The following is a 21,667-nucleotide window of genomic DNA, read 5'->3' on the forward strand; positions in this document are numbered from 1 at the left end:
ATTAATTCCTTCATAGTGAAAAAAATACCAGATCTTAAAAGGGTGTTTAAGCTAGCAGAGAAAGTCTCTTAAAAACCAAGGGAAGTAGGTGAAAGCCAGATAAGATGAAAAAAAAGAAAAAAAGCCATGCATTTTTATTATTGAAGAAAATAATTAAATGTTACAGCAAGAGAATAGCTCAAGCTTTCAAATCAAGACCAGCACAACTCCTTTTCTGGAGGCATTCTCCTGCCAAACACAAGTCATTTCACTCAATACTGTGCTCCAAGCTGTGCAGAAGGTCAGATTAGATGATCACGTCACGTGTGGTGGTAAAATGCTCAGACCTATTTTTCATGGCCACGGAAAAATCATTTTGACTCTGTCACTGCATTTCACTTGTTAATTAAGCACAGAAATATTTTAATACTTTATGCTGCTAAATGTCCTGCTGTCCATGGCTGAAGTCAGTCACATCCAACTCAGTGAGTTCAATACGGTGAGGTGTTTCCGGGCTGCCTGTTTTGGTGGGACCCACTCCCGAAGGTGGTGTGATCCTTCCATTCAGCCTTACAATCAAAGGTAGGTTACCTGGGGAGTGTGAGCAAGTTAAGGCCTTGGTGCATCACTTAAAATGTGATGTGCTGTGTGTTAGTGAATGAAATACCTAGAAGAAGGCTAGCCCTGTTGGTGGGAGGTCTGTGGGACCTCGAGAGGAGAAGAGAGCCCTTTTCTGCAGTTCTGTTTTCTGTTGCTAGCTATTCACTACAGTTAACCATGGGAGACCCCTGCTTTTATGGGCACAGCTTTCAAGGATATTACTTGACACCATAGCCTCTTTTCAGCATTTATCCTTGTTTGTTTTGCTCATTTTCACTTCATATTTTATGTTTCATTTTTCTTTTAAGTGTTTCTACTCAGCTTAGCTCTTACGTATTTGTTGCAGTAATCAAACAGGATCTTTTAAACCAGTGGTGACATGATTTTTAAAAGCCTAAATGACAGCTCAAAGGCAATCACCTTTTTGAGCCAAAAAGAGGAAGATACATAACCACCCTTTGAACATTTGTGTATCTTTGCTTCTGAGACTATGTCGTGAGAGCTCTTCTTTGGTAATACCAAATTATACCACCTCCTTGGCCAAATTCTGCTTTGTTGAAGTCCAAGAGATTATCCTGGATTTACACTGAAGAAACAGAGATAATTGGCTTTATCCTGATATTAACCGAAAGCAGATTTTGACTTGAATTTTTCAGTGTATCTCCTGCTAGAATCTCCCCCCACTGAAGACAGTGTCATTATGGCTGGGGTCCTATGTGTGCTAAATGGATTTTTTCCTTAGCTCATATTTCTGTCACATCATATACGTTTCATTTACTTACATTGTTCTTATACTTAATCTGTGCCCATTTAGTCACATTTACTGTCATTTTTAATTTGTTTAGTAACTCAGTTCAGCATAGAAAGGTAACAGGGCTGGATAGAGCGTGGTGAGTTGCAAACATATTCTGTGCAGATCTCTTCTGCGGCTTGCTGTGTTTTGCATTTCATGATTTGGTATGGGACAGGTTGTTTATTTGAATGCTTGGTTTACATAAGAGCATTTAGCAGCAGCTGCAAGTGTACTGTACAGAAGTATTTGATGTTTCTTTTTTATTTTTACTCTTCATTGTTTGTGAAGTGCTCCAGGGACGTGATGATAAAAGTCCCTCTACCACTAGGGCAAACATCAGTGCTGTTCTGTGCTCAAAATGGAGAGGACCCAAACAAAATTTAAGAGGCGATTGTGTTTATCACCAGCTCTTTGGTGGTATTAAAGAGAACAAAACGAAATCCGGCCACTACTGAAGTGGCGTTTTGCTGCTGAGCCCAGTAGGCCGGCACTTCAGCCATGCTCTCTGCCTAGGAAAAGTTAACCGGTTTTATGGGCATTTTACGATGACACTGGTAACGTGGATCTGAACCTCTCCTCTCTCTAGGAAAGGAAGCGAGACAGTCTCGTAGTGGTACTGGGGAAGTATCGGGAAAGCAAGAAATCTCCCAAGAGGCAGGACTGAAGGACAGCTTTGGCTGAGTAGGAGCAAGAGCGAAACAGGGCCTGGTGCTTTCGGTCTCCTCTCTGATGAGGATAGCTGGTCAAAGGCACAGCCTAAAGCTGGAAAAAAGTAACGGTTCATGTATTAGTGAGTGTTTTTAAAGCACAGGCCATCGTGGCCTTCAAGCCTGCAGACTGTGAGCTGCAAAATTATCTGGGCTGGGCTGTGTGGCCTGGAGCTCAGCTCCTTCCTCGTCCCGCGCTGCTGCCTGCCGTGCTGGTGGCACCGGGGCGCGGAGGGCCCCGCGGCTCGGGTGGAAACCGCGCCTGCCTCTCCCTAGCACAGCTGTCCAAAGTCTCCATCTCCTTCCGCTCCAGTGTCCCGGTGTGGCCGTGGCTGGGTTCCCTCCAAACAGCCAGATGTAATTACAGTCTGTCAAGTCACCTCACTTTTCTCAAGCAAGCAGAGGGAAACGTCTGTAACACTGTAATCAGCCAAAGCGTTTTGAATGACTTTCATTTAAAAAAAAAAGTCCTTGCATCTTCAGCTGTAATTGAAGACCTCCGTTAGTATCAGGGACTGTTTACTCAGTTATTTCCTGTGAGCTGAGACACGAGCAGTTAGAAAAACTGAAGGAAAGCAGAGCAATTTCTGCGTGATCTTGCACAATGGGGCAAATTTCAGGCCTGCTATGAACTGCAGGCCTGGAGTGGATGAAGAAGATACCATTATTCCAGATCCTCTTCTTAAACTGTATTTGAGATGCACATACCTTGTATGTGCACACGTGTGTGTCACGCTCCAGGACAGAAACTCAGTCTTGATATTTATTTTGTTATGAGTATTAGTAGAGGTGAGGTAAGCCACTTAATATGCATCTGCGAGGAAAAGGTATTTTGGTTCAGGCCTGTCTCTTGTGCTAACTGTATTTTATGCTTTATTTGAAAACACAATACTGAGAAGGAAAGTAAAATTAAAGAGCGTATTACTACTGACTGTAGGGGAGCTGCTCAGTACTTGAGTAGCTTGCCAAAAATATATGTGTGTGTGTGTGTGTGTGTGTGTGTGTGTATGTAGGTATGCACACATACACGTATATAAAAATATCATCACAATAAAACTTAATTTTATACTAGACCAGAATTTGATGAGAATGAAAAATGTTGGTACCTTGTTATTTAGTGTATATACTTAGCTATTAATTGAAAGTGTGGCCTCTCAGTTTTAGTGAGAGACCTGTCATACGAGGACAAAGCGGGAGCACCATTTTCATAATTACCTCACCCTGCTACCACAGCAATGGCAGGAGCAGGTTTTCCTGGGCCTGGCACATGTTAAAAAGCCGTTTTTTCTTACTGTGCTTTCTGAGGGGCTGGCTGCTGTGTGGGGTGAGTGTGATCACAGCCGTTCTGGCTGTGCCCAATGCGCTGTTGGAGCAGAACTGTATTGGGATGAATAGTGGGAATACTGGGATCGAGAGGACTTGAAGATACATATCAGCCATGTGCAGCATATACAGCATCAGGCTCACATCACAGGCACATATGGTGTTATTACATACACTCCTAAGCAGTGTGCTGCACTTGCGCCTTCATAGACTTGCAGTGTGGAACATACGTATTTTCCTTTCCTCAGCCATGGTCCTTTTCTCCAGATGTTGCTGATGGTAAGGAGGAGGCTGTGTTTTTTCTCCCCTCTACTCTTAATAGTAGCGCTCCTTTATACATCCTTTAGTAATGACGATAAGGTAGTTTCTAAGCATATGGAGGCCCAGTCTGGAAGGTATGGCCAGGCATAGAGCCAGAGGCTGGTTGACATCAGAATATATCCCAACTGTCGGTTCTCCCTCCGCAGGGGTTCAGCACTGGTCCCACCAGTTACGCTTCTGAGGTGAGATTCATGCCTTTGCAGAAGCCACTTGATGCCTGTGCACCATTATTTACTTCTCTGGATTTAGCAGTTAAGTTGCAAATGGGCTCTGTACAGGCAGGGCTGAATTTTAGCATTTGTAAAAGCTGCTAAATATAATTAGGTCAAGTTCATCAGCAGATGCTGGCTGTTTTGTATAATTTCAGCAACACAAGCGATAAATCTGGTTCAGCTGGCCAGTTAAACTGACCTTGCAGCTGCTTTATGCAGCTAGAACATTGTCAGCTGATGGTGTATTTTACAAATTTGGTTCAGTATTTTAAAATATTAAATCTTCTAATGGAAGCTTGTACTGAAAGGGAAATGTAAAAAGAGACGAACAAAAATGCTGAAGGACTGTAATGTCTGTACCAATTGCTTCTAGGCAGCAATTCAGCTAAGGCTGTGTCCACTACCCTGACTAAAACCTTTGTCCATCTTTTATTTCTTTTACTTCAGAGCAATGCTGTAAATCATGTTTGTGAGAATGACGTTTTTGTCTTACAGTACTTGTAGTATACCACAGAGAGAGACAGCAGCAGTTTAAAACAACATAAGCATGTGATAAGAGTACCAGAGAGTAAGTTGGATTTAATTAAAAGAGGGCACATTTTATTTTCTTGGATTAGGTTAATTTTAAGACTTTATTCCTTCCAAACATTTTTGGCTTTGAATGAGAGTGTTCAGCTATTGTTAGAGAAAGAAAAATGGAAGCAATGTGAGAAAGGTTTGTTTTGTTTTCTGATTTTTTCCCTTCATGGTTTAAAAAAATCAGTGTTCACTGTTATGTACGCTCCACAGCACTCATCCAAGGATGATGATAAATAGCTTCTTCCCAGCTTCTTAATTCCGTGTTTTCTTATACAGCAAATGCACTACACTCCAAATGTACATATGTTAACATATTCTTTTTGGACGAAGCACCAATAGGTGACGTGTGCGCGTCGGATCTTTCCGTCATACAGCACTGGGCAGGCCATCCTGTCTCCCTGTGGCCGCCAGCACGGACCTCTTCCCGTCATGGCCTTGCCGTTCGCTTCTGACCTCCGTTTTGTGTTCTGTTCGCAGTCGTTCAGCACATCAAGCGCCACAATATCGTTCTTAAAAGAGAACTGGGAGAAGGAGCCTTTGGGAAAGTCTTTCTGGCTGAATGCTATAACCTCTGTCCCGAGCAGGACAAGATCTTGGTGGCAGTGAAGGTAAAAGAGTCTAGGGTTTCCATTATTAATTCATGGTTGCAACTAATGCTGTTTTATTTGTAAATGATCATGTTTGCCTAGTCCGTAGCCCCGTGTAACTCCTCTGATATATGTGGAAAGGTTCACAAGGCTAATGGAGTGTTAAGAGAACATGATACTTGATCTTGCTGAGGATTATAAAATGAGAGCTGAATTTCGTAAGGAAAAGGGGGAAACTGACAGTGTCACAAAGGGACAAAATCTTTTACCGCCTAGCTAAAATACGATGAGTGAAAAATAACATCTAAGTCATCAAAAATACATGTGACTTATATTTGTGTGTCTAAAAACTAATCTATAACCAGCTAAATGAAGAGGTTATATATATATAATTGTTAGTCAAAAAAAGGCCTGTTTTGCTGTGATCTATACAATTCTTTTAGGCAACCACTGATTGAAACTGTGTATAATTGTCATTAATGTGGTTGCTAGGAATTTTATAACAAACTTATAGATAATATTGTTATGTTCTGTTAAATACTGCCTGTATGGAAATCCAAAAATCATGACATTTCAGAACCGGAGGAGCAATTCTTGATTATCAAGCTCCTTTCAACCATCCCAAAATACAGTCATAGGAGGAGGAAACTAAGGAAACTAAGGAAACTAAACAGCCATAACCTTGGAGCTGCCAGTATCCAGAAAAATTCTCACATCTCTGAGAAAAAGAATGGATTTGTTTGGCATCACAGGAGGGCAAGACTACATTGAGATGTTACCAGGCAGTAAGAAGATTTACATCGTAATTTCAGAGCTTGCACACCAGACTTGCTTTGCCATGCCAACCCATTTTGTCCCCCAAAATGGAACTGCTGAGGTCGGTTGTCATCCTCAGCTGTGGAGGTTCGCTAAAGAATAGTATCAGTGAAACCACACTCTGCTAAGAGTTTGCTAGGTCTCCCTGACAACTGTCTCCTATCTCCATCTGTGTTCTGCTGAAAGCTGAACAAGGTGTTCAGCATTTAAAGTATCTCATTAAAGGCAGTGGAAATATATATTTTAGAATTTGGATTGTGCTTAGGAATCAGAAAATAATCCTATCTGATCGTTCACAATTAGGCAACCTTGTGTATGTTTTGAATGAAACCGTACAGTAAAAGAATCCCAGATCATCTTTTTGAAATTGTAAACAAGAAAGAGAGTTTTGGATCTGGCAGTGAGAGAACATGAAAGGAAGCTGGATTAGTTGAATGATTTCTTGCTCCATCAAAAATAGCAGTTTTTGGAAGGTTTGCCAAGGTTACAAGCTTGTTGATACTTAGAGTTGTTCAGTCATGTTGTCTGGTGGGAAAAAATGGAGCCCTGAAGGATATATCATAGACAGGAGAAGGCAAGAGATAGGAGATGACAAAACTAGAACTGAATGAATTTTCTATTTTATTTTGGTGAGGCTAGAGTGAAAATTTCCTGTCCTCTATCACTTCAGGTAACTGCTTGAGAGCAAAATAAAAGCCTTTCCATTCACTTGCTTCCTTTGAAAGTCCTGACCAAATGGAGCCTAGCACTTCAGCTGCTGTTAAATGCTATATCTGCACACTCTCTCTGTTCTTTCTCGCTGTAATTCACAATAAATAGCATTCAGTGTTTAAAGGCAGAGATGTCTCCGTGGGTTTAGATGACAAATCTATCAGTTTTCTGGACCAGTATTATTATTAGAGTCCTTAATGTGTCTTGCAGGTAACTGTTGAAGGACAAGTAAGAAGACATATCCTTATGGACAGGCTATGCTCCTTTCAGGTGCCTTGCATCAGCTCTTGAAGAGCTGACTCTGGTCCCTGTCAAAGAGTGATTTTTTGGCTAAGTAGACCATTGGACTGATCCCTGTACAGCCAAGTGGTTAGTCATCTGACACTTCCCAGCTTTTCTCTTTTACCGCAGTATGAACTGTAGCTCGTAGGTATGCTCCAGTTAAATTTGAGGGCAGTACTCTCACTGACAGAGGATGGGACTTCACAGGCATGCTGAAAGCCAGTCAGAGGACTGTGTCCTGATCCCTCCGTTGGGCACAAGGGTTGGCCCAGCAAAGACCTGAAGATTTTTGGTCCTAGAGGAGCAGTCCAGCTGAGGGCAGGTTCTCACAATGAACAGCAAATGATTTAGAGAGCTTCACCCCTCTGAGCGAAACCAAAATAAGAATGCCCCTATGAAAGGGCTCCAGTGAGCCCATCAGCAATATACATTTGGTGACAAGTAAGGCAGTATTAGAAGGATTTAGGCAGCAAGGAAGCCAAGAGAGCTGGCCTGGGGGAAGCATCTTCTCACCTATGTGAGATTCGTCAGAACTTCCTTTCATTCGCTGGCTGTGCCCTTCCATGTTTGCCTGCCGGTTGCTGGGCAACTGTTGCAGCATTGTGCAAGCATGCTAAAAACCCTGTTACTGAACCTCACAGAAGCAAGTTAATCTGCCTCTAAATGCGTCCTTTTCCTTTTTAGTTGTCAAATATCCTAAATATTGATGTTTCTGTTGCAAATTATTTAGGAGCTAAAACCTGGAAAGAGATAAAATCAAACTTAGCATAAACAACCCCAAATTTTGCACTTTTGCTCTTTGGAAGAGGAGGACAGTCTTCTTGGATGGCTCAGTTTAAATTAGTTTTGACCACCAGGCTTTTCTGAGGATCACTGGGTATACAGAAACTCTTTCTGTGGGTCAAAATCTGCTTAAGTGAAGGTTAAGTGGTCCGTGGGCATTATACTCTTCCTGGGTGAATTTTCAATGAAATCATTATACCATTTCCTGCAGGCAGTTTTAGAGAAAGAAGGTGGATGAAGGGATGAAGGGATAGTCATCATTTCCTTGGAGGCCATTTTGCCGTGCTGCACTGAGTTCTTCAGCCTTGGATCAGTACTATTTCCTCATGGGCTTGGTTCCCTCCATGTATTCTTGCATTCATTTAACCTTACTGGAGTTGGAGGTGAGGAAGATCTGCAAGGCAAAGGTTAGCAGCTGCCTCTTGCTCTCCTGGGGGTGGCAGAGGAGTGATTTGCTCCAGGCTGCTCTGGGGTTGTGCTCACGTAGGAGTGCTGCCTGCATTAGGTGAAGAACATTTCCATGACACCTGCAGAGGAAAACTAAAGGTTTCCAACACTTAGATGTTCTTAGTTCAGATAAGGATCAAAACCAAACTTCATTTCTGTAATAAATAGACTGCTTAGCTGTCGTAAGGTGATGGGGAGCAGTTTAAGGATTTCGCAGTGAAAGTCTGAAACAGTGTAAAGGTAAGGTATCCTGAGAATTTCATTACCAAGACACTGATGTTGGTGGGAGCCAGATCCCACTGCTGTTGCTCTGATGTACTCACAGGTGCAGCTCTACAGCGTAGTGGTGGATTGAGGAGCTATAGGTTCTGTGCTCCCTACGGAGCAGAGGTCTGCAGAGACCAGTTTCTCAGTGGTTACCTGGGCAAAGCCCTGGTGAAGGAGAAGAAGTGTGGGCCGGTAGTTTTACCTATTACAAGACTGAACTTAGCAGATGTGGAGCTTCTGTAACAGCCACAGCATCCCTCTGTTGCCCAAAGGAGGATGTCCCTCTTCCTTAGCTGCTGGCCAAGAAGCCCAGGTGGCTGGGAAGTACATCAGGTTGTATCTCAGTTCCTACTCAGGCAAAAATCCCATCAGCTGGTGAGAGCGCTTTGTATGCAGAGCTTTGGCTTACTTGTCAGTAATGATAATAATAATGAATATGCCTTTGTCTCTGTCTTGTGCTCTTATGGTTTTATTTTGGTTTTATTTTCCCCTTGCACTGAGAACAAGCTAAATGCGTTACTCAGTGTCATTCCTATGTAAATTCTATGTGCTTATTAATTTTTGCTCTTTCCAGTCTCCTCCTTGTCTGACTGTGTCAGCTCTCTTTCATGCATTGCATCTGTTCTGTGCTGCCCGAAATAATGAAAAGGGGGCTTGGCAGTGTTGGGCAACAGAAATTCCACTCACCCCTTGGTAGTAGGAACCCTGTCTGGGTTCTCCTAGGTTTTAGACCTTTTTGCATTTTGCTCTTTGACAGAAAATGTGTAATTGCCATGGCAACTGCTCTGTCATATGATAATTTTGCTGTTTCTGAGAGATAAAAAGCGCTTTCTCAAATATACAATATGCCATCTTCACAGGGCAAAGCTGTCAGCATTTTTACCGTCTTTCCAGGGAAAGAGCGTGTCGGAAAGAGTATAGGCCTATGCTTCTCCATGTTGATTATTTTTTCTCCAGGTTGCTATTATTTAAAAATGTTTTTTTATAAATTGGTTTTCTAGTTCTGTTACTGAGAAGAATTACAGTCAAATTACTTTATACATGAAACCACCAGAGGAAACTCAAGTGACAGCAGAATTGTTCCTGGTGATTCCATTACCTAATGTAGATTGGACTGTGGGTCAGTGGCTGTATCATGTTAAAGCATCATCCCATAGCTGTGAAGGGGTGGTAGAGGTGTTCCAATTTAGCCCTCACCCAGTTTGGATGTGGCTGCATGGAGACCAGAGGCGGGGAGCTGATCTGGCATCCACTTCAGCTCTGTATGCTCATATGCAATAGCTTTAGAAGCAGCCAAAATCCTTATTGCATCATTATTTGTAAAACTTGTGGAAGAAGGGCGCTGGGCCAGAAAACACACAAGGTTCATGAATGTGTCCCTCAGGGAAGGGGTGTTTTTGGCGTGACAGATTTCTATTGCCTCTGGAATCTGTAGAGCCTACAATCCACCGGGAAAAAAATCCTCGACGTGGTAGGTGGTTGTTCAGTCTGCCCTGCTCCTTGTCCCCCCATCTGGACCTTATTAAGGTAGCTGTTCATTTTTGGAGACCTATGGTTGCACTTTCATAAGTAAAGCAAGTGCTTTCCCTAAAAGTCATCTTTTAGTCCCTCACTCACACATGCACACATATAATACTAGAAAAGTGGACAGAGTTGTTTCTGTTCAGGAAAAACCTTGGGCAAACATTTTGGGTATTTTGTTACAGCCAAAAAAATGGGCTTTATTGGTGGAACCATTGTGCACTATCAGCTTGTTCTGTGACTCTTCTCTTAGGCATTGCTGGTCCCATGCTCACCATAGGAATTCAGGATAGAAAATAAAGTGACTAGATGACCAGGAAGAAATGTTTTTGGTTAAAGCAAAGCCCCTGCTTTTGTGTCTCATTTTCTTTCACACTGAGTTGAGCTGTAGTTAGAGTACAGAGCCCAGCCTTCAGTTTCTGTGAGTAATAATTTGTGAGGACAGGTAATCTGCTATCACTCTCTTACTGTTTTAAAAATATTATTTTAATTAATATAGTGTAAGCTCTGTACTTTATGAAAGTAGAGCATAGCAGTAGTATATTGTTGATTATTATTATTCCTTACTTAATTGGTGTCAGCTTTTGCTGTTCTGGTGCCTGAAAGAATTTCTTGCTCACGAAGCACAGCTCTTATGGAGAGATCTAAAACTGCCTTTGTGTGGTGGTTTAACTAGCGTCATTTCATTAAACAATGTTTAAGCCTCCCATTTGACCCAGTGTTGATATATTTCCCATAAGTGAAAATATGCAAGATTTTAAAGCTGTGTAAATTTGAAAAAAAACCCTACCCCCCCCCCCCCCGAATTCTGTTCTGCATCTACTTCCTCTGCGTTCATCAATTTAGGATTGATCCTCCAGTAACTTATAGATATGCTTTATCTTAGGCATGTGAGTAATTTCACTGAATTCCAAAAAACTCTCTGGCTGTGGTCTCAGGTTGTAATTTCTGGTCCAGGGATGAACCCTTGTATAGACCTGCCTTATGCATAGCACACTATAGGTGCCCACATCAGCAACAACTTTAATAATATATAACAAATGCACCTACATTCCTGCTAACTGTTTTAAGCAAACAAAGCTTTACTTTAAAGAACTTAAAACAGAGGTGAATACCAACAGGATACCGGGGTTTTGCCTGAGTTAAATGCTAAAAGGATATGGACCATCTGTGTCCTAGTATGTTCTTTGAATAAGGTTAGTTTCTTTGTTCTGTTTGGAAAACACTTGGCACAGTAAGGTCCTGAGTATTCATGCATCCTCTTGCAATAAAAATAGTTTTATGGGATCACATGTGGCAGGGGAACAAAAATCGTACCACCGCTATTTAATTGCACTTAAACATCACATCTGCATTTCTAAAACAGTTATTAAGAATGTACTTTCTCCATCCTTTTCACAGTAGAGTATCCTTATCTCACCCTTACAATGCTTTCCCCCATGTTCGTTACCTTCTGCAAACATCTCCTCTTCCTTACATCTCCCTTTCCTCTGCCAGACGCTGAAGGATGCCAGTGACAATGCTCGGAAGGACTTCCACCGTGAGGCAGAGCTGCTGACGAACCTGCAGCATGAACACATCGTCAAGTTCTACGGTGTCTGCGTCGAGGGCGATCCGCTCATCATGGTCTTTGAGTATATGAAGCATGGAGATCTGAACAAATTCCTCAGGTAAATCGGCCAGTGTGCACTGTGCTGAAGAGGCAGAAGTGGGCAGAGGAGGAGGGCGTTGCTGGTACTTAATGCCAAATTACCTACCACTAGTGAAAAACACAGGCACCTAGGAATGAAAATCTGTACAACACACTGCTGGTACATCTCAGATACTGTGATATGGGGCTTATTGTTTCCTTACCTATTTGGAAGGACCACTAAGTTAATCCTTGTGCCTTCAACAACAGGAATAGTGTTTTCAGTATATTTCAGTACATTCTGAAATGTTTGGTTATAAGCCTTGCAGTAGGAATCGCTCCCTTGCCTCCTTTCTGCTAGCACTTGGGAAGATCCCACTCAACACCTATCTCTATCTGTAGGTGTCTAAAAGCTTTTGAAAATCTAACCCCCTTTCTCTTCCCTCCTCTCAGTGTTTTGGAAAGAGTACCATAAATCTGCGGCAAGAAAACTGTGAGCCTTGGAAACTTCAATACAATGGAAAGTGCTACACCATGGGGGCTGGATTGGAGCTTTATTTTCTACAGCTATTCAGCAATGCCCATCCAAAATTGAAATTTGGTAGTGAAGCAATCATAAATAAATAGGTGATACCTAAGGTTCACAGTAATAGGTAACTTACGAACCAGCAAGTTATGTCTAGTGGCTTTGTGTATGTGCCATTTACAGTAGTCTGCACTCGTTGACATACAAATAAGCAGTTAAGAGACAGCTTTTGCTCCTACATAAAAAACGCTTGCATAATGGACTGTTCTTTCAAGGTCTTCCATGTTGTTTCATCAAAGGGTATCACAAAGGCATTTCAGTGTACTGAGATCCCCTCTGCCTAAGGATAACTAGAGGCACCTCCATTTTGGAAAGATATGTGTAATGCATGCCACTGACAAAGCTGTAAAACAATCAAACTAATGTCCCTTTAAATGGGTTCAGATTTTGTGTCTCAGTGAAATTGCTAGTGACTGGTAGTGTCACCATTTAGGAGTTTCTGATAGCTTTTGTGAAATGAGTTTGCTGTCCTTCTAATCCCCAGCGAACGAATAGCCACATCATAAAAGCAAATGACATCAACTAGCCTCCTCCTCTACTGGCAGGGTTGGCAGGGAGACCACGGGCTGAGCCGGGCATTGAGAGCCAGCGCTGCCTTTCCCAGACTGATTGTCTCTCTGGCAGAGGGCTTAAGTGTATTGTCAGGGCAATGCTGAGGCATTTGCATTCGCCTGCTTGGACCTCTGCTGTGGATGCGAAGAGGAGTGTGCTTTCCAAAGATGCCAGTCGAGTGCTTTTTCAGAGCACCGACCTCCCATTAGAGCAAACTAGATTTGCAGCTGATTCAGTGTCATCATGAGAAATACTTGTTCGTTGATTCTTTGCGATTAGCCTTTTCTTACCTTTTAACTCTGATTTTGAATTGCTGTGGAGAAAGGTAGTTTAGCAGACCGTATATTGCCTATGTTAAGTTTTCTCTTTTTTTAATTATTAATCAGCCCTTGTCTTTAGAACATAAAACGATTATGCTGGGACAAGCTGTTTAACCTAAGCTCCAATTTGTCATTCCTCTCACATTTGCCGCAGCTTGTGCTGCAGACCAGAGGTTAGTTGTAAGCAGGCTGCAAAAGCCTGTATTTCTTACCCTGCAGCGCCACCAAAGGCTGCCAGGGAAAAACGTGTCTGAAATTTAACCCAAAGGAGCCTTTGCTGTGTGCAGCCAAGGGCTGTTTCAGATATAGGACTACAGGCCCAAAATTGCGCCGGCCCTGCGCTTGGCGGCTAGTGGAGACTGATGTGGATCCAAAGGGAACTCTGTTGGTGGCTACTGACAGTGAGGAGCTCCTCTTTTGCAGCTGGCACCAAGAAGGCAAGCAAGATGGATGGAGTGTTAAAAATCATCCAAAAGTTTCATTTGATACGGAGTCCTTCTCCTCAAGGAAGCTAGTGAGAGACGAGGAGCTCTAATTTAATAGAATCAGAGCTTCACATCTGAGAATGGTCATTAAAAAAATCAGTGCAATGAAGAGGTACAGGGCTTTTCATTAGGAATTTGCCTCTGAGTCTTGGTTGGGGATTTCACATCCTCCCTCCTTTCCTCCCCACCACTGTCAGTTGAATGGCTGCTTGTACCCCATGGCAGAACAACTGCAGTTAACTTCTTTGCCTGGTACCAGACGCAGTCCCAGTAATGCTGCAAACCCTCCTTCGTTTCTCTCTCACATCTGTCACTTTGCTCATGAAGTTCTTCCCCTGGGGCAATTTTAATATCATATTTCTAATAGGTAGTGTCAGGTTTGATCTCACAGATTTTGATTAATTTGCAACTCTTTTACAAACTCCTGTGCCCTTCCCCCAGGGATAGATGAAGGCCATACCTCACCTTTATTGTATCTGTATCTTCAAAGTACCAGGATGTGCCATAGGCATACCAGAGCAAGCACTGTTAGGATAGGTGAAGCACAAGAGTTGTAGAGCTTTACTGGGGTTTCCAAATGCAAAAGTGCTTTCTTTGCCCCAGCAGGTATAGGAGTTTCTCATGAGTCAGTTGATCAGTGTATCTTAGGAGCTTGCTCAATCATGAAAAAAACCCTATTTCTGAAGTTGTTTAGTTGTTCCGACTAGAGTGTGTTTTGTGTCCTCTTGCCACTGTTGATAAATCCTGGGTGGAGCAGAACTTGCTTTCCCTGGTGAAATCAGCAAAATGTTTTCCTATTCTGTACGTATGATAGGAAATTGAAAGTATAAACCTAAAATTGCTGCCTTTTTTTCTCAGATTGCATCTGAGAAGGAAGTTGGTTCTTTCTTCTTGAAGAAAAGAGAGAAATGCTCAATGACTCTCCCTGTGGAAATGGAGGGGAAGCTGGTCATTTGGATATGGGAAGAGTGGTGCTATGCATTCCACTTCATGGCACAGTATCACTCTTAGAGAGGTTTCCATCAAGTACCAATTGGCTACATTTGCCAGTCTTTCCCCAGAAAAGATTGCTGGAGCAGAGCAGGAGAAAGGCAGTGGTTTAGGACTGAGCGGTATTGTTATAAACCTATCTGCTTTATATCCATGAACAATATATTGCCCGTTATTTAATGCTCTTCAAACCACCTGCCTTTCTCACCATGGAAGAAAACAGTAGAGGAAAAAAGCTAAGAGACAATTTCTCCCGTTTCACCAGTGAATTTGCAGTCCTTTTTGTCATTACACTTGAGCAAGTCACTTGTGTGGTTTTAGGCCCACACATGCCTTTCAGCTCTTTGGCTTACACGTGGCCTATCACTTCATCAGCTTGTATTTTGTTGCAGGGCACATGGACCAGATGCAGTACTGATGGCAGAAGGCAACCGTCCTGCTGAGCTGACCCAATCCCAGATGCTCCACATTGCCCAGCAGATTGCTGCTGGTATGGTTTACCTGGCATCACAGCACTTTGTGCATCGGGATCTTGCTACCCGGAATTGCCTGGTTGGTGAGAACCTGCTGGTGAAGATCGGGGATTTTGGGATGTCTAGAGATGTGTACAGCACAGACTACTATAGGGTAAGTGAACCGCTATAATCAGTAATAACTGAGGTCTTATTCAGTCATCTCACCACATTGATCTGACTGATACTCCTTTTATACTGGGCTATCTGTCAGGTGACTTAGAGGGCAGCACATGGAGAAGCTGGTTTTGAGTTACAATTTTTTCGTAAATTGGGAGAGAATGAATAAGATTGGCATGTCCTGTTGTTTATATATATTTTTTTTATCTAATAATAAATCATAGAAAGGTCTTTTCCTCTGGTCAAAAATTCGGCACATTTGCTTGGCCTTAGTGAGGAAGAAGCGGTTAAAAAGGAAAAGTGGATGATCACATTTGGCCTAACACTCAGGAGTTACTAAAATGTGATCTTATACATTTCTAAGACAAATGGAAATTGTAACTTTTGCAAATTGTATGTATAAGTGATGGACAGCAGCACTGAACCAAACAGCTATTTTACTTAGGGAGGCACTAAGGCAGAACTGGTTATATGTTCAGTACTTTAAAAGTTGACAGCAAGTATTTCCTGCCTTCAGCCAGTTCTTTAGTCTTAACTGTTTATGGTCGAACAGTTGTTGTATCACCCTGGGGAGGGCTGTAACTCAGTGGTGGGTAAGGGTAGCCGATGGTACATGTTCATAGCCTGGCCCAGGCCTTTTTCCCTGAGCACAGTTGCCATAAAACAATCTGTGAAGTTCGTCAAAGGCTTCTAGAATCGCTGGGATAAGCATGAGTGTGTTCACTGATACTGCTGTTGATGTTGGCTTTGTACTACGTGGCAAGTCATGCACTTGACAGCATTTGTGTTCATTACATGTGTAACTTCAAGAGTGGAGGTGGACTATGAGGCTTTTGTGAAAGGCAATCCATGGCCAAGCTATAGTTTATAAATGCTAGAGCTGTCCCCTGTAACATGAGCCACTCAGCAGCATTAAGCACATTATCTGTACCTGCCTCCCACATTGCTTGCTGCCAGTGAATTCCTTGTAGGTAAAACAAATGCCTCTTCCTTACCCACCTTAATAGGGCTGCTGTGTCCATAAAAAGGACAGTGTCACTTCTGCACCAGTGTTTGTGGGATGTCTGAAAAGAGATTGCCATTATGTCTGGCTGAGGCTGGACAGGGCAGAGGAAGCTAGGCACAAGAGTTATTGTAGAGCATTGTTTCTCTTAATGGCTGAGAAGTAGCAGTTTCCTTTGTTCTTTGTCTTTTTGATCAAGCAAACATAATATTTAGTAAACATACAAACCAGATTCATCTTATATTCTGTTATTTTGGAAATTTGGCACTTCAAACTCTCTGATCAACATAAAACAGGTGTGACTTCATTTCAGTACTTGGAAAAATATACAAAGTAGTAGTCACTGGCTATATTTGTGTTTGAGAGGATACCAGTGAGCACCAAGGGTCAAGGTTTCTTGACTTTGCAAGTGTGAGCACTACTTGTTGGGACTGGAGACATATATCTGTTCTGTATTTCAGTAGGGCTGGATTTATTTACCATGTTTATCATTCCGCCTAAGAATGAGTGTTCATGCTTAATAGTGAATGTTTGCAGAGGCCTTGACAATCAAAGGCATTTTGGAATGATGAACGCCTTGCTTTGTACTTATTTTTTGAATAAAATGAGTGACTCCTTGCTACAGAAAAATGAAATCCAAAAAGGGTGGAAGCTAGCTAATCCTATGGGCTTTCTGTGGAAAACTGAGACCTGGCACAAGCATGTGGTACTGTACTGACTCTGGTGTTCTCATCTGCGCATGTTCTTCTTGGTTTAATGCTTAAGTCTTGCACATGAGCAAAGCAAAAACCAATGAAGTGGGAGTTTAGAACAGGGCCAAGGTTTTGTCCTGCCTGGGCTGTGACCTGGAGAAAGCAGGCATCCACCAGAGGAAATTCTGGGTAACTTGGTGGGGTTCTTGGGTGCCTCTCAAAACCCCTCATTCAACTGATACACTGAATTTCTCATGTGTCCTCTCTGACTCCCTCCCATCAATGTTTATTCCTGTTCCCACATCCATCATTGCCTTTCTTCTTCTCTTCATCTTTGTCATGTTGTCCCTTCTCATTCAGAGGCCAAAGGAGGATGAGTGGGGTCCAGGGAGTAAGAAAGGAGGAGAGATATGGAGAAGGAAAGGGACAGTGTGAATAGTGTGGAGGGTGCAATAATGGATGTGAGAGAGGGAATGAATAAGGTAGGAAGGGAAAGTGGAGAGAAGTGTTAGTGAAAGAGATGTGGATAAAGGGTGAAATAGGCAGACAAGGGTCAAAGGGGGTGAATGACGGTGCAAAGCAGCATGTCTCCTTCCAAGCTGATGGTGAGATGAGGTAGCTTGCAGTATGATGCATGGATTTGAAACTTAAATTTGGTCAGTCACTTGTTCCGCACAGTGATAAAACCAGGAAAGACCATTTTTCCAGCAGGCTCCAGCAGGCTTTTAGGTGATGCAGCTGGGACAGAGCCACAGCCTGCCTTGCAGCCATCCTCCACACTGATAAAAGCTGGGAGCTGCAGTCAACCCTGTGAGATTTTGGCCTGCCCTCCTTGGGCCATATGTGGGCTAGTCAGAAGCTGGTCATGAAACAGGCAATGACTTGCCAGCCGGTTGCCTGGAGAATTATGTTCATGGCAGGCCTGAGTAATGAAACTGTCAGTGACAACACTGGATGGCTCTGACCTACCATAGCTAATTGTTTAGAGCAGGGTAAGTCTTTTTAAGTGTTCAGGCTTAATCACATACATGGAAGCAATGCTTCCCCAAACTTGACAGCTTTATCTCATGTTCATCGCAAGGATTTATACAGCTCCAAAATGGTCTGCAATAAATGGTGTGGTAGTTGTGTTTATTAATGCACTGGAACCAGTTTCCTGAGATACTACTGCCCTGTCAGGATGTTTGATTTGCCCAAGATGATTACTTGTAGTTTGCTTCTGTAAAATAAGGATGATCCCCAGTCCTTATTCACTGTTAGATTGTTAATGACATTCTGCATTGAATCAGCTCAGTTGTTACGAGATGCTTCAGGGAAGAGTGGGAGAGAAATAACCTTTGGGTTGGGAATATATGTGATGCGTGGCCCTGGTTGCACAAGCTTTCCGGTCTTTCTTCCCTTCTTTTTTTCCTTTCTTCTTCATTAGGCAGGAATCTCGGGGGATGGGGAAAACCTGGTATACATGCTAACGTTTAATGAAACAGCAGTGGTTTTCAAAAGTCAGACCAGATGAGCCTGAGGACATGAAGAAATTGCACTGGCTTTTCTTACCCAGCGCTGCCGTCCAGCCCGGGCCAATCTAAAAGAACTGGCAAGTAATTAGTTTGTTCCGTGTGCCAAGCAGCTCTGCTGACACTCTGCACCGCAGTCCTTGTAGAGCAGTGGATCTTTTCACATAGTTATTTACTTGAAGAGCTTAGATTTCGAGTTCATTAGGGGCTTTTCTTTTTTTGACGTCTGTTTGAACTCAAGAGTTAGGGGTTTCCCATCTGACGCCCAAATAATGTGACTCATCTGCAGCATTCAGTGGCTTGAAGTATTGACATTGAAGCATGGAAACAACTACTTTGCTAATATTTGTTTCTGCACTCAAAGGTACTATTTCAGACCCTTTCCAGGCTTACAGTTCAAGTTTGCAAGTGCTTGCTCAGTATCTGCCCTTAAAATACTTTTCTGTGTTTCTTTATCATAAGCAAAAAGCTAAAAAAAATAAAAGGAAGGTCAGCTCACCCAAGTACTCAGAAAAACTTAACAGGGATATGCTTTAAATATACAGCCTGGTCAGACAGCTGCAGACTTGAGCCAAGATTTTGGATGAAATTGTGATCTCACTGGAGTAAGCAAGAGCTTTGCCATTAACTTCATTAGGACCAGAATTCACCATTCCACTTTTTTTTATTTCTGTCCAGTGCAACATAGAGGCTCTGTTTCTGATTTCAATTTATGGAGCTAAGTTGTGTAATCTCTATTTAGCTATTGTATAACTTACTTGCCTTTATGCAACAGTGCAAGGAACAGTGGAGGAAATAAGGACTCTTTGCGTCTGCTTGTACAAACCACGCGTGGATCTATCCGAAGCCTGGGGCTATTAAGTGGGTTTCTATCTTCCTTTAGGGCCAGCTTGCCCTAAAAGGATGGAGAGGTTTAGAAATTATGTCGCAAATTTGTTTCCTCCACTTGATGGGGTGGAAGGACCCCAGGGGATGTGGTTCTGTCCAGTGACCTGGTTTCTCTTTATATCTCCTGCCTATCTTGCACCATGTTTGTCGTTCTTCTGCTATTCAAACAGAGCAAAGGACGTAGGATTGGATGAGGTTACATAGGTTACTGAGCCTGAGCCTTCCACTAGTGCAGGAAGCCATGTGTTAGGTGTTAAGTGCAGGAAGACCCACATGAACCTCAGGCCTCCCACAAGCCATGTAGAAAACCCCAACGCCCATTAACACTTTCAGCCCCTTCTATACAAAACACCAAAAGCCATAAAAACTACGGTCTGCCATAGGAAAAGAGGAGAAATATAAGGCGTCACCCTTAGACTTCTACAAAAGAACATATGTTTGGCGAAAATACGTGAGAGCTCCCAGGAAGCCAGTCCCATCACATCTCATGCAACAGGAGGTGACAACAGTCCCTGTCAGTGTGTTTCAGTGAGAATTACTTTCTGATCTGGCAAGCAGCGAGTGCACACAGCCAGCTGCACCAACCTGTCATTACTGGGGTTTCCCGATGCCCCTTGGAGCGCATCTGGCCCAACATCCTACTTTTGGCAGTTGCTTATCGTCAGTGTCTCAGGGAACTGTGGGGACAGAACTTAATCCAGAGCCAAATTATACAGCAAGAGGCAAAAAAAAAAAAAAAAAAAAAAAGCAGATGATGGACAGAAGCCCTCAAGAAGGAATTTAATTGAATAAATGAGTATGGTGCCACCAACAAAACACTGATATGCTTTTTTCAGATGTCTCTCAGGTGTACCACAAAATTGGATAGCAGAAGTCTGAAGCTTGAATTTCTAATTCCTGGATTACTCCTGCCCTGGCGTAAAGCCCCTTCCATTAATTTACCAAGGTGGATGTAGCAAATAACTAGCGTCCTGCTGCTAAGGCATTGCCTGCAAGGCTGCCGCAACCTCACTCTCCTTGTGATTGGAGACTTTCTTTCTAATCTGTAGCCGAAATTAACTCCTGACCAGTTCACACCCACTTGATCACTTTATCCTCCAACAAAAAACTTTCTTCTCCCTTCCTAGTGTTTACATCTCAAATGTATTTAGAAAGAGTAATCCTTTCCCCTCCAGACTCCGTTTCAGAGGGTTAAACAAGCCTATCAGGAGAAAAGGTTCTCCATTTTTCTTCCCATCCTAGCAACCTTCTCCACACGTCTTTCAGTTCAAAGGTCTCTTTCTGGTACAGAAACCATTAGAGCTGTGAACAGGATTTTCCGAATGTGATTTTGCCCATTCCTGGATCAGAGAGTACTTCCCTGCCTCTAATGAAAACATGCTCCGTAAGACATCCGACCCTCACAGTAGCCTGTGTCATATTGGCACATCATCGCCGTGTTGTCAAAGAGCGTCCTGGGCCACTCTCGTCTGCTGCTGCTTCCAATGAAGAGCGACCCCCGTATTGGAGGTTTTTTCAGTCCTTAAATGAATGACTTGCAGTTCCTACTAGCACATTTTGTACCTCTAGTGGTTGTGAAAGACCATTGTCTCTTTTATTTCTAGCTTCTTTTGTTTGTTTTTTTTTTAATTAAAATTCAGGTCTTGTCTAATTTCGTGGCAAGTGAAGGACTAAAGAAACAGAGTCATGGGACTAAAAAGTAAAGAGCTGAGGGAGTGAGGAAGGTTTGTAAACAAGTTTCCTAGGTTTTCGTGGGTTTTTTTTTCTTGATCTATTTAAATAAGTATTTTGGAAGAGGATATCTTTTTGAGATATACAGTTCCCATGCACTTTCAGTTAAGATGTGAGAAGTTATTATGCTTTTGAGCCTCCCAGAAAGACTTCCAGAAAAATTAGGGATTACAGAATTTGATATTCCGAGCCAATTCTAAAAATACCCAGCTTTCTGATCTTTTTTCTACATAATAAGAGCAAAAACCCTTTCCAGAAACCACTTTGACCCTGGAAGTATTACAGTTCTCGGGAAGCAGGCCAGATTCTGATCTCCACTATTAGTCAGTAAATCCGGAGTAGCAGCTCTGAAGACAGTGCAATAATGTTGGTATTAGAGTAGTGAAATGGCAAAAAGCATCTGGTCCACTAAGCACAGTTCTTCCTTCATGTATGAGCCTAATACCTAATATTATACAGTGCTGTATTTCTGGCAACGGCATAATACATGTTTTCTGGTGACTCTATATATGAAACGTTTGCTAAAAGATAATGCTAGTAAAATAATCACCAAAGAGTGATCTCACTAAAGCTATTTCCAGTACCAAGTGCCTATTTGCAAAGAGAATTAGTGCATGACAGCAAGGGACTAAAAAGAGAGAAGCCTGGTTTATCGTTACTTGGGCTGTAGCTAGCCAGGCAAGCACCGCAGCACAAATGTTTACAGCGAGGAACATGCG

General features: G+C 42.5%; 1 protein-coding gene across 4 annotated transcripts in view; it reads left to right on the plus strand.

Annotated features, from left to right (window-relative positions):
- The window catches only part of LOC112978757 (BDNF/NT-3 growth factors receptor), a 201,910-nt gene that overhangs the window by 144,042 nt on the left and 36,201 nt on the right, over positions 1–21,667 (plus strand). For all 4 annotated transcript variants that reach the window (XM_064502656.1, XM_026092447.2, XM_026092446.2 and 1 more), the window contains 3 exons: positions 4,992–5,122; positions 11,426–11,598; positions 14,884–15,118. In XM_064502656.1, coding sequence (XP_064358726.1) covers positions 4,992–5,122; positions 11,426–11,598; positions 14,884–15,118 — 539 coding nt within the window. The remainder of the gene's footprint in view (positions 1–4,991; positions 5,123–11,425; positions 11,599–14,883; positions 15,119–21,667) is intronic.

The sequence above is a fragment of the Dromaius novaehollandiae genome, chromosome Z, assembly GCF_036370855.1.
Source record: "Dromaius novaehollandiae isolate bDroNov1 chromosome Z, bDroNov1.hap1, whole genome shotgun sequence".
Classification (NCBI taxonomy): Eukaryota; Metazoa; Chordata; class Aves; order Casuariiformes; family Dromaiidae; genus Dromaius; species Dromaius novaehollandiae.